Raw genomic sequence first — 12,705 nt, 5'->3', positions numbered from 1 at the left:
ACCATGCTGTCCATCAAAAGAGGACTGGATTAAAAAAATGTGGTACATATACACAATGGAATACTATGCAGCCATAAAAAAGAACAAAATCATGAATTTCGCTGCAACCTGGATGGAACTAGAGTCTATAATACTGAGTGACCTCTCACATAAACAAAAATCCGAATATCACATGTTCTCACTCATATAATGGACCTTGAACATCCAATGCAATACTATGAGAAAATGACGGATGGTACTGGGAAACTATGGGGGGGGAGGGGGATGGGATTAACAGTAGCAAATATCTGTCGGGGGATGGGAAAACACTTTTTATTTACAGGGTGCCTGAATGAAACGTCATTGTACACCTAACCCTTAACTGTACCCCACAAAACCATAATAAAAAATACTGATTAATGAAAAAAAAAAAAAAAGAAAATCCTTGTCAGTGGGATCATCAGGAACGAAGACTTTTACTCTACTTGAACTGAGCAGGTTAGTCTATGTGTCACGGCCTCTTGTTCCCTAGCACAGTGATAGTCACTTGTTTGTTGATACTACGTTGAGCAAGTACATAGTCCACATTGAACTGCCTTTTAGCCATTAGTTCTCTGCCACCTTGGCAGGAGTGGCTCTGTCCTTATTCTTCATTATGAGTCTGTGTGACTTTTGACTCTAGAATGTCTCTCATTTTGAGTAGTAGTTACTGCTCTGCCCTCTTAGCTGTCTGGACACATCCTCACTTTTCATAAATGTACAATATTCAGTCTAGATGCTTTTTCTTTGTTGAGGATGAAGGCAGTGGAGGAGGAAGGACAGTTGATAAAAGGAGTAAGGATAACCCAACACAATCATTGAAAGTTTGCCCTTATCCTTCAGAGCTGGAGTCTTCAAGAAGCACACATGCCAGTGCTGCTTTTGAGTGATTTTAAAAGACTGAGGTGTCATTTGCCTGTTTTGTAGCCTGTGCTGTGGTTGACTTTTCTACAGCACCTACAACTGGTGGGGAACTTGAAACATTGCAGTTTTTTCGTTCGTTCGTTCCTTCCTTTCCTCCCTCCTTCCTTCCTTCCTTCCTTCCCTCCCTCCCTCTCTCTCTTCCCCACTCCCTCCCTCCATTCCTTCCTCCCTCCCTCCCTCCCTTCTTTCCTTCCTTCTTTTTTGCTGGTTTGTTATACAGGATATTAGGAAAGATACATAGGAAGAGATGGGTGTAGGGTAAGGTATGGGGGAAGGAGTGCTGAGCTTCTCTGCCCTCCCTGGGTTGCTCCTTCCGGGAACTTTATAGTGTTCAGCTATCTGGAAACTCTCCAGACCCAGTCCTCTTGGGTTTTTATGGAAGTTTTGTGACCTTAGCCTTCCTTCCTCCAGGGTATAAGATGGGACTCTCTCTGGGGGGGTGCGGGGGTGGTCTGAAGACCCACCATCAAAATAGAGGGGAGGACTAAAGTCCTGCCTTGGGGCAGGTGAAAGTTTGGCAAGAGAAGATCAGAGATTCTGTTTTCAGAGGCCAGTCCCTGAGGCCTAACATAGGCAGCATTGTAACAAAAGACTGTAACAAGGGCTATGGAGGTTATGAGCCAGGAATCATGGATGAAAACCAATGTGTAAATACAGAGGGTGCCCCCAAAAATGTATACACGTTTTAAGAAAGGGAAAAACTGTATTAAAATTGTAATACTCAATAATATGAATACAAGTCACGTTTGACTTCTGCGTTTACAAGAGGTGCTCAAAGTGGTTACCATCTTTCTAGGTACCATGAAGGAATACTGTCAATATTGTCAGGTTCCCAAACCAGGAGGAGTCATCACAGTTTCTAATGAGAAACCTGTTTAGTGACACAACGAGCCAGAGAGGTGAAGGTAAAGAAGAGGAGAGAAATCTGTGCTTTTTGTATCTTGTAGCACGTGCTGTGGACAGATAGACTTTAGTCATTGATTCTTAGTTATTTCACTGCTGTCTCCAGAGACTCAAGCTGCAGCTATTAGGAAAAAAGGGTGCTTTGCTCAGCACTTGTTTCTTAAGGAATAGCTGTCTTTCCTAGAAAGTACGTATGCACAGTCTGTGAGGTGTACAAGGTGTTATGATCTTTAGCTACTTACACCGACTCCCTTAGTTCTTATACCAGCAACCCTGAGGGGAGGTGGCCAGGGCTGGAATGTAGGTATTTCATAGGGGAGAAAGCAAAGGATATGAAGCCTGCTGCCAGGTGGTGGAAAAATGTCTTTGAACTCACCCTCCCCACCCCTCCTGTTTTCCCTCCCCCTTGCTCTCCCTCTCTCTGCCCTTTAAGTTAAAATTTGACTTATTATTGAGGCACTGCCTAACCAGTAGATTCCTAATAACCAAGGAGACCTAGTAGGTTCTAGTCCCACCTCTGCATTGACATGCTGTGTCTGCTGCCTGTTCTAGCTGACCTTGGGCAAGGCATTTATCCTTTGGAGGCTCCATTGCCATGATCTGTCATGGGAAGGTTTTGGGTAAGGTAGTACTGTTTCACAATGGATAAGTTAACTCTCAGGAGTAGGAAAGATAACGTACATTTTAAATGAATAAGGTGTTTAGGCAATTTTTCTGCCAGGAGTTTGCACATAGATTTTCTTGGCTCACTTTAGTAAGGTAAGATTTTGTTGTGTCCTTGATGACAAGACAACACCAAGTTTCTGGGTTTTTCCTCTCTCTTTCAGATGCCAGTATGGACAGAATAGCTTATGATGCTTATCCCCACTTACCACTTTCGAGACATTGAGCGGAAACCAGAATACCTCCAGCCGGAGAAGTGCATCCCACCTCCCTACCCTGGTCCTGTGGGAACCATGTGGTTTATCCGTGACGGCTGTGGCATTGCCTGTGCCATTGTCACTTGGTTTCTGGTCCTCTATGCTGAGTTTGTGGTCCTCTTTGTCATGCTGATTCCATCTCGAGACTACGTATACAGCATCATCAATGGAACTATGTTCAACCTGCTGGCCTTCTTGGCCCTGGCTTCCCACTGCCGGGCCATGCTGACGGACCCCGTGAGTATGTCTGGGCTTGTTTTGACCAGCCCGCACTCTCCTCCTCTGGCCCTGGCATGGCCGTAACCTGCATGCTCTCCCTAGACCTTGGGAATATAAAGATCAGGAGGGCCAGGGCAGGGTGGGGAAGCACCTGCCATCCCCCTTTATACAGAGTTCTATGGAATTCAGACTAGGGAAGAGGGGCCAACCTCTGTATAACAATCAATTGTCTTGCTGAAATGATACTCTGTTTACATTGATGTATTCATTAATTGGACCTGCTGCGGGAGGGGCTTGGCCTGGGGGAAACTTAGTCTCTGGTTAGAAAGCGCAAGCAGATAACCTTGGTGCTAGAGACCAGATTATCTTAGCAGAAAGCATGCTAGAGGGTTGGGGCAGGATGGGGTTTCCCAGTACAGGTAGGGCTAGAGCGAGGTGGATTTGAAATTAAAGCCACATCCAATTCCAGGAACCTGCACGGAAATGGTCTTCACTTTGCTTGGGCGAGGTGCATCTTTTCCTGAAAAGCTGGACAAGCCTGTTTCAGGCCGCAGCAAGTGCCTCTTGGTGAATATCTGTGGGTAAAGCAGTGGTGTTCTGCTCAACGACTTTGCTAAATATACCAAGCTGTGCACGTGGCTATTGAATGTTTGTGCACCCTGGTATTAAACCCTCTGTTCCTGTTCATTCTCTTGTATGGAAGAAGCAAGAGAGTATGTTCTTTGCTAAAGACCTTCTGTGGCTTGTTGCAGTGCGTGGGACGTGTGTGTTTACATGAAGAGATGGAGAGCACTGCTACTAAAAGTGACACTGGCCACACAGATTTCGTTTCTGTGAGCCTCAGGGAAAGCGCAGTGAAGATGATGGGGGCCTGAACCAGTTTCCAGCTTGAGGGCTCCATTTCCTGCTGGTTCAGGTGGTGGATTGCTAATCCATCCCAAGGGAAGGCAGCTTTCCCAGCTCAATTACATGTCCAAGACTGGTTCAGATGATGCCTCTCCTCATGCATGAGCCTCAGGCCTCTTGGCCCATTGTTAGTGCTGCTTGCGGGATCACTGAGTAGCACCACCTGAAGGAAACCAAGTGTTTGGGCATAATCCTCAGTGCCCTAAACACAAGGGTATAAAAAGACTTTTCCCAGCAGCATCAGTGTGGCCATACTGAAAGCAAGTTAAGTATTATTAGAAATGTTTATGATGTCCTTGCTATTGTGGATACAGAAGTAAAAGACATTATTTTGCTCACTTCGTAATTTAGTGTCTACTAAGCCCCAGACACTATTCTTACCCTCAGGGTGCCCTTGGTCTAGAGTAGACAGGTGAGGATAGCCCAGTATGATGAAGGCTGTGGCAGAAAGAACATGAATTGCTGTAGGAGAACAAGGGAGGGAACCTTCACCAATCTAGGTGGAGGTGACTGCTTGGGGGAGGTGATGCCCAAGCTAGCTCTTGTCAGAGCAGGGACATTGATGTTAAGGACAGAAAGACAGGCAGAGGGAGCAGTAAGCACAAAAACATGCGGGAGTGTGGCTACTCTAGTTTGAAGTGGTGGGAACTTAGGAGGAAATGAGTTTGGGTTGGTGATGTGGGTGGGATGCCAAAGGAGGATAGGAGTTGGATAATGAGGGGCAATCTAGAACCCCTGAGGATTTTAAACAAACTGTCATTTTACAAGGATCACCCTGGCAATAGTGTGGAGGACTATAGTGTGGAGGAATAGCACTGGTGGGGGAATAAAGTGAATGACCATGTTTATTGAGTGCCTACTCGGTGAAAGGTTTCTTTCTAAGCGATGGGTACAGTTATGAACAAGTCAGACAAAAATCCCTGCCTTATTGAAGCTCACATTCCAGTAGTGGGGTCAGGCCATACAAACATGATTGAACAAGGTATTTTAGAAAGTGGTAAGTGCTTTAAAGACAGTAAAACAATGTGATGGGGTGATGTGATAGTGACTTTCCTGGGGCAAAGGGGGACCACTTTAGATCAGGGTGATCTGAGAAGGCCTCTCTGAAGTGCTATCTTTTGAACTGACCTGAATGAAACAAAGCTACAAGCCCAACAAATCAAGATCCGAGGGCAGAGGAGAGAGTAAGTACAAAGGCCCAGAGACAGGCACACACTTAGCATGAGCGAGAAACAGGACTAAACCAGGCTACCGAAGCATAATGAGGGTGGGGACAAGAGGGGCTGGAAGAGACAGAGAGAGCCTTAGAGTCTGGATTGTGCAGGGCTTCGTAGGCCTCTTGTGAACTTTGGATTTTATTCTTGGTGCAGTGGGAAGCCATCTGAGAGGCAGCATGTGATCGAATTTGCATTGTGCTTGCAGTGGAGGTGCTGCAAATAGGAGGGGGAGTAGAGGTAATGCAAGGGTCCAGACCAGACATGGTGGCAACAGAGAGAAGCTGTTGGATCTGGAGTTTATTTTAAGCCACTAGTTTTCAAGCCTGGCTGCACCAGAGAATCCCTTGGAAAGCTTTTAAAAAGTTCTGGTGCCTGGGCCCCACCCCCAGAGACTCTCTAATCGGCCTGGGGGCAGGGCCCTGGGTATTGGGATGCTTTAGAGCTCCCACGTTTCCCTCCTGTTCAGCCAGGCCTGAGAACTGCAGTTCAGAGAGCTGGCATTGGAGAGGGAGGCAAGGGTGTGTTCTCCAGAGTCTTGGCTGGAGCAGCTGGGGGATTGCTAGGGACTTTTATGAATGGGAAAGTCCGGGAAGGAATTAATTTTGGAGGAGAAATCAAGGCTTGTATTCTGGCCAAACTGCTACTGTGTTTCATGCTAGTCCGGGAAGGAATTAATTTTGGAGGAGAAATCAAGGCTTGTATTCTGGCCAAACTGCTACTGTGTTTCATGCTAGCAGTGGACAGTAGATCGTTAGTCTGGAGCTGCTGGAGGGTCAGGATCAGAGAGTGGAATGTGGAGGTCATTGGTTTATACAAGGCATGTGAAAATAGGGACCCAGATGGGATGGTGGGAGAGGAGGCTTCCTCCCTGGCATTCCTGCTGCCCTCACATGCATGTGTTCCTTTACACATTGCATTGACACATGCATCCTCTCCAGGGACCTGAGCAGTCTGGCCCTTAGTGGGTGCAGGAGAGCACAGTTCTCACTGGTATGTTGCTCGGTATATTGCTCGGCTTCTGATCACAAGTGGGAGAGAGCCACAGATTGTATCCCAAATAGCAATTAGTTTCTCATACGTGTATTTGGCTGGTAGTCCTAAAGAAAACTTGACCTAAAAACTGAAGAATTTGCCAAATATCTATCATTAGTAAGGCAAGCAACTCCAAGTGTGTCCTTCAGATATGCTCTTTTTCAGGATCTTTCGGCCACCACCTGCCTCTCCCTACCCCCAGCACATGACATCTCTTGTAAAACCCAGTATGTAAAACAGAAGTGGAGCTGCAGAGGCAGAGGCTCCCGGGGCACTGCTGGGACAACCTGGGCTTCCAGGGGCAGGATTGGAAGCCCAGATCTCAGTAGATCAGTTAGGGGTTCCTTATTTATACTGCAGGGGGAGTCTGTTTTCAGAAAGAGGTCACTGCAGTGTTCTAAGGAATTCTCTAATGGGATTATAATGTTTTGTATCTCAAGAATTCATTCGTATGATTCCAAATGGGATTATAATGTTTTGTATCTCAAGAATTCATCCATAATGTTTCAGAACAGTTTATATCCAAAGGTTATAGACAGTGCGTACGTTGTGCATCATTTTGGTTTGTTAGCAGTACTATTTTAAAAACTCTTTTATGGTCTCCCCCCAGCTGTGTGACTCTCAGCTTTGAAATTCTTGTTCCAAATGTGGCATCTGGATAATTGCAAGCACCAAGCCGTCTGGACGATTTAGCAGTCATTTACTGCAGTGCAGCAGTAGACAGGTGCACATAGGACTTGAGCAGAACAGGGAAGAGGGAAATGACTCACAGATGTGTGAGCAGCCCCCTCAGGTGAGACTGCCATTTGAGAAATAGGGTAAAGGGGCAGGCCTATAAACAGAGGGGAGAGGCAAATGAACAGAGGAGCAGGGCAAGCGCCTTGTTGGCTGGCAGTCTGGCCTGGAGGCAGTATGTGCATGGGTGGGAGCCAGTCAGGCTGGTATTTGATCTCCCGGTGCCCTCCTCTTGCCCACTCTGAGGTTGTGCAATATCATCAAAGGAGTTTTCTGTGTTCCTGGAGCACTTCAGGTGTGTAGAGGTCCAAAATGGCTCCACTTGTCCTGTAGAGGCAGTCTCTTGAAGACTACCTGGACTTAGAAACTCTTACTTTGGTACCCCTCTCTGTCCCTCCTCTCTCCCAGTTCTACCATCTTTTCTTTTCCAGATACAAAAACATTTTAATTCCTCACCCTGTGAACTACCTCAGGACCCCTGAGGGGATTCTTTAGATCTGGGATGATGTCTGTCTCCCAGAAGATGCTTAGAGCTCTGACAGACAGAGCTCATCTCTTTTTGTCCTGGTTGCCAGAAAGCTCAAAGCCAAGTGTTGCACAATCACAGCAGTTGCATAAACCCTTGTGGTCAGCATATTTTTGCCCCTCCTTTCCTTGGATCTTATCATTTATTAGCTTTATAAATTATTTCAAATGTGAAACTTGAGAAAAGGCAGAATATACAGAATATACAGTAATGTATCATTTAACAATGGTGATAAGTTCTGAGAAATGTGTCTTTAGGCAGTTTTGTTATTGTGTCAACATCATAGAGTATCCTTACACAGCCCTACATGGTCTAGCCTATGTGGTATAACCTATTGCTCCTAGGCTACAAATCTGTACAGCTTGCTACTATACTGAATACTGTAGGCAATTGTAATGCAGTGGTGTTTGTCAAAACATATCCAAACATAGAAAAGGTACAGTAAAAGTGTGGTATTACAATCTTAAAGGACTACTAACATACTAATGTGTGTACTAATGTACACATGGCCCATCATTGACCAAAACGTCATTATGTGGCACATGACTATAAATCCATTCAATTTAGCCACATTGTGAACCACATTGTGAAAGAAAAGAAAATGCATCTGTTGCCTGCCACTGTCTCCCTCCCTTTGAAGCCCACTCTGTGAACACCTCGCTATAAACACCTCCATGACTATCTCAGACCACTGCAGCCCACTGATTTTAGTTTCATCTGCAAAAAATTATGAGTAACAATGTTGGGGCTCCCTTCAGATGTGCAGTTGGTATTCCCTTCTGGAATCTCTCTCAGCAGCCTTATTTAGCACACCCTGTATACAGTATTTCCTGGAAGGGTAGCATGGCAATATGATGTCAGTCTATTCAAGGAGAAATAGTGCTGGGTCCTCCCACAGCAGCCTGCCAGAGAATGGCCTTGCTCCTCTTGCCCACAGGTATTAGCACGTTCACTGCTCAGGTCAGGGGACTTGCCTGAGGGCTCACTGGAGTAGCATGCTGCATTCTGCCTCAGCCAAGCAACTTCTCACACCTGCCACTGAACAACTTATAAATGCCAACGAGAAAAATCTTTCTGGCTCCAGAGAAAAGAAGTGGTCCATCTGGGGACCACCTACCTACTACCTTTCTGTGGAGAAAACAGGTGGCCCTGTGATGGAGGCCTGGGACTGGTCACCTGCTCCTGGGAGAGCTTTAGAGGGAGAGTTTCTGCTGAGACCAGTGGGTGTGTACAGGCCTTGACTCCATGGCCCTGAAACAGCTGAAACAAGTTTTCACTCTTTGCTTGAAATGGATGGGAATGTTGAGTCCTTGAAATCATGGGTGTTTCTTTAAACCTGCCTCCACTGCTTTCCACTGTGTCCTTTTTACCTTGTTGTATTATCCTAGATACTAATTGAAAAAGTCTTATTATCCTGGGCCTGTTTCAGTCTTAATATTAGTGTGCTGATATGGTTTTTGGCAATAGAATAATACTATGGCATCAAGGCAATTTTTTAAAAAAGTGTTTTACAAGTCACTCGATAAAAACATCTGATAAGTAGATGTTTGTCTTCTGGTAGTGGCATAGGCTCTAGGTTTGGACTGCCTGGCTCTGAATCCTAGTTCTGCACTTAGTAGCTGTGTTATCAGAGAAGCTGCTTAACTTCTCTGCTTCAGTTACTTCAACTGTAAAGTGAGGAATAGCATAGTCTCTCTTCATAGGTTTGTTGTCAGAATTAACTGATAAAATACAATTTTGTCACAAAACATTTGGGATTCTGCCTAGCATACAAGCACTCAATAAATCTTGTATCATTATTATTCAGCTTGGGTGTATTAAATACATTCTTCATGCCAGGCCCTAGAAAATTTATTGGGCTACAAGTTGATAGACATTGTCTCTGTCCTTCAGGAATTTACGGCCATGTAGGAGCAATGGTGTGAAATTAAGTAATATGTGTTAGGATACACCTACAAGCTGTGGTAGCACACAAAGTTCATTCTGCCTTGAGTGTGGCCTGGAGCCAGGAGGCAGTAGGCAGAGGAGATGATCCCTGGTGGATTTTGATTTAGGTCCTCGAGGCAAGGAGGTGCCTGGTAGGCTGGGGTAGTGCTAAAACAGAGCTCCTGAGGGCAAAAAGGAAAACCTGGAGAGCATGATACCTTTGGGAAACTCCAGGTAGGCCACAGGGAGGGACTATCTAGGGAGGGAGACAGCTCTGGATTGGTTGTCTAGGCCTGAGTTATGGTGGCCTCATGAGCCCTGCCTAGGAGCTTGGACTCTGGGCATTGGTCCCTAGGAAGCCAGTGAAGACTTTAGACCAGAGGAATAATGTGGCCAGATTCACATTTTAGGAAGTTTACTCTGGAAATTAGTGGGGGAAAGACAAAGGTGGGAGCTATAGGATACAAGGGAGAGACTAGAGGTGGAAAGAACTAAGAAGTCTGGGGCAGGTGATAATAGGTGAGTGAAGGCATGACGGTGGTGTGGAGAAGGAAAAGGATTCAAGGCACAGCTTGGAGCAGAATTAGCCTGGTGGAGCAGATGGGGTATGAGGCAGAAGGTTAGAAGAATTAGAGTGACTACTGGACTTCTGCCCTGAATGGCAGGGTAGATGGATGTGCCATAGGTCAGGAAAGGGACAGTTTGGGGAGCAAGTAGTGGATTTAGTGTCTACTGTGCATGATACCTTTTGGACAGCCAGGTAGAGATAACTGCAGACTCAAAAGAGATCTGAGCTGAAGTCAGTGACTTGAGCATCATCACTGGGTAGAGATGGAGTAGTAGGGGTGGCAGGAAAGGTTATCCAGGAGAGAGTGCAGGATGAGCAGGGAGGAACACTGAGGAGCACCAGTCACCAGGATAGGCAGGATCGCAAGGGTGAGGAGAGGTGCAACCCCCCAACGGGAGCTGGTCAGGAAGCCCCAAGAAAGTTGACGATTGAGGATCAACCTTTGGATTTGGCCATAGGGAGTTGCTCAGTGACCTGGTGAGAATGGTTATTTGGTGTGGAGGGACCAGGCACCAGAGCAGGGGACTAAAGAGTGAGAGAGAGAAATGAGCAGAGGCTCAAGTGCACGGGGCTTTAAGAAGTGGGGAGGGAAGAGCGCGAGATCTGCTAAGAACATAGGGGAAAGCTCAGAGTTGGTAGTATGGAGTCCCTGAGGGCCAGGACTGACTGGAAGCCTAGTCTTCCAAGACAGTAAGTACCAGTGAGTCCAGGACCAGGGAGCCAGGGAGATGTGGAATATGAGAGAAATTTAACCTCAGCAGCTTCAGTTTTCTCCACAATACACAAATAAGTAGGGGTCGAGGAAGGTACAGGAAATTTGGGCTAGCCACTAAGGGGAATGGCTGATGGAGGCCCACCCCACTCCACCCCCTGATACACACACCATACACATGCACATCATACATTACATCTTTTCCCCACTGAGAACGCAGAGCTCTATGCAGAGAGTGTGGAAGGAGTTCATCTATATTTTCCTTATTAAAATCACGAACAAGTATTACTTTGGAAATGAAGGAGAAAAAAAATCAGTACATTTTGATCTGTCAGCCTGCAGTAGTGTGGAAGCTTGAAAACATACCTGTGAAGTATGTAAGAAAAAAGGGGATGGGGAAGTAGGTATTTCTCAGTAGTGCAAGAGAGATAGCAGTGGCAAAAGTGTCTCAGCAGGCCTTCTGACCCCCTGCCTTCTGTTCAGGATTGTACATGAGCTAATAATAAGGATTTCTGAAATCTGTGGAGATGAGCTCAGAAAAGCATATTTTTTAAAAAAGAAAGAAAACGTTGTCTGAGGCAGAGACTGGAAAGTGTGTGTGTCATAGACTCCTCAGTCTCTGGGGTTGGCCTAGCTGCATTCTGGCTCTGAGAGGTGGACTCAGGTGTCAGGTGGCTAGGCAGGTGGGGCCTTGTCTGGATGGGGATGAGCCTTCCGGAAGAGTTATGCACATGAGACACATTGGAGGGGACACACTTAGAAAGGCTGAGCTGCTAAACGGTATCTCTAATTATGGCCTGGAATAGCAGGCAATAATGAGAATACCAAATGAGAGCTCTCATTGCCCTTTATGGTTAAGAGTTTCCTCTTGCAGCCCTTTATGTGGGGTCTCCTGAGGTTTACAGCAAATTCTGGTTCTGGGACCTTCAGAAAAACTGAACTTGAACAAGCTGGGCATGGTGATGGTGCGCCTATAGTCCCAGGTACTAGGGAGGTTGAGGCAGAAGGAACACTTGAACCCAAGAATTTGAGACCAGCCTGGCCAACATAATGGGGATCTGTCTCAAGTGGGGGTTGGAGGCTAAACAAAAAGCCACCTGGGCCTTCATTTAGGAAAACTCAGCTCCATTGCTTCACTTCCTTGGGGTAAATGATGACCATTTGTACTTTTTGTCTTGTACATATGACAGTAGTAACTTCCAGTTGCAGTTTTGTGGTTTCACCAAAGGTCACACAGTTGCCCAAATTCGATTACTCTTTTACATGAAAGAGAATGAAAAATAAGTCCCTCTTGGCTTTTCTGTGACCCTCTTCTCTGCCTGGGCCAGAGCCCTTCCTAAGCCCCCTGGGAAATCCACTCATTCCATGTAGTCTGGCCTCTACCTTATCTTCATGAAGCCTTCCAGACTCTAGCCCCCTCACTGGAGACCCTTGGATGTCTCAAGGTGAGATAGTAGAGCATTTTGGTTACAAATTCAGGAATATTGGTTCTGTTTCTACATTGTATGGCTCTGTCTTGTGGTTTATTTATTTATTTATTTTTTGCTTGCGTTTTTAATGAGTTGCTTCCTTATTACAAAAGCCACACGTTCATAACAGAAATTTTAAGAAATGTAGTCAAGAAAATAAAAAGTACCTGTGATCCTACTACATGAGATAACCGCTAATACTTTTGCATGTATCTTTGTCTTTTTTCTTTCTTTCTTTTTTTTTAAGGAGACAAGGTCTTGCTATGTTGCTCAGGGTGATCTCAAACACTTGGGCTCAAGCTAACCTCCTATCTCAGTCTCTCAAGTAGCTGGGATTACAGGAAAGTACCACTACCCTTGGCTTTTCTTTTTTTTTCTTAGTTGGAGTCTCACTCTGTCGCCCAGGCTAGAGTGCAGTGGCTCACTCACAGCTACCCCAGAGTTGACCCACAGGGCTCAGGCGATCCTTCCGCCTCGGCCTTCCAAGTAGCTGGAACTACAGACGAGCACAACCATGCCTGGCTAATCTGTTGATTTATTGTAGAGATGAGGTCTGGCCAAGTTGCCCAGTCTGGTCTCAAACCTGTGGGCTCAGGCAATCCTCTCACCTTGGCCTCCCAAAGTGCTGGG

The 12,705-nt window shown here is 45.9% G+C and overlaps 1 protein-coding gene across 5 annotated transcripts in view; it reads left to right on the top strand.

Moving 5' to 3' along the window:
- The first annotated feature begins 2,656 nt into the window (after positions 1-2,656).
- The window catches only part of ZDHHC3 (zinc finger DHHC-type containing 3), a 39,979-nt gene continuing 29,930 nt past the window's right edge, over positions 2,657-12,705 (top strand). For 3 of the 5 annotated variants that reach the window (XM_008071376.1, XM_021719202.1, XM_008071377.1), the window contains exon 1: positions 2,657-3,002. In XM_008071376.1, the coding sequence (XP_008069567.1) occupies positions 2,697-3,002 (306 nt within the window). In that variant the 5' untranslated portion in view covers positions 2,657-2,696. Of the gene's footprint in view, positions 3,007-3,453; positions 3,552-12,705 lie in introns of all 5 variants that reach the window. The other 2 variants (XM_021719201.1, XM_008071378.2) reach the window with 1 other exon arrangement.

Source organism: Carlito syrichta, unplaced genomic scaffold (assembly GCF_000164805.1).
Source record: "Carlito syrichta isolate Samal-C Ts95f unplaced genomic scaffold, Tarsius_syrichta-2.0.1 Scaffold314298, whole genome shotgun sequence".
NCBI lineage: Eukaryota > Metazoa > Chordata > Mammalia > Primates > Tarsiidae > Carlito > Carlito syrichta.
The sequence above is the reverse complement of the archived record's forward strand: the minus strand, read 5'-3'. Positions and strand labels throughout refer to the sequence as shown.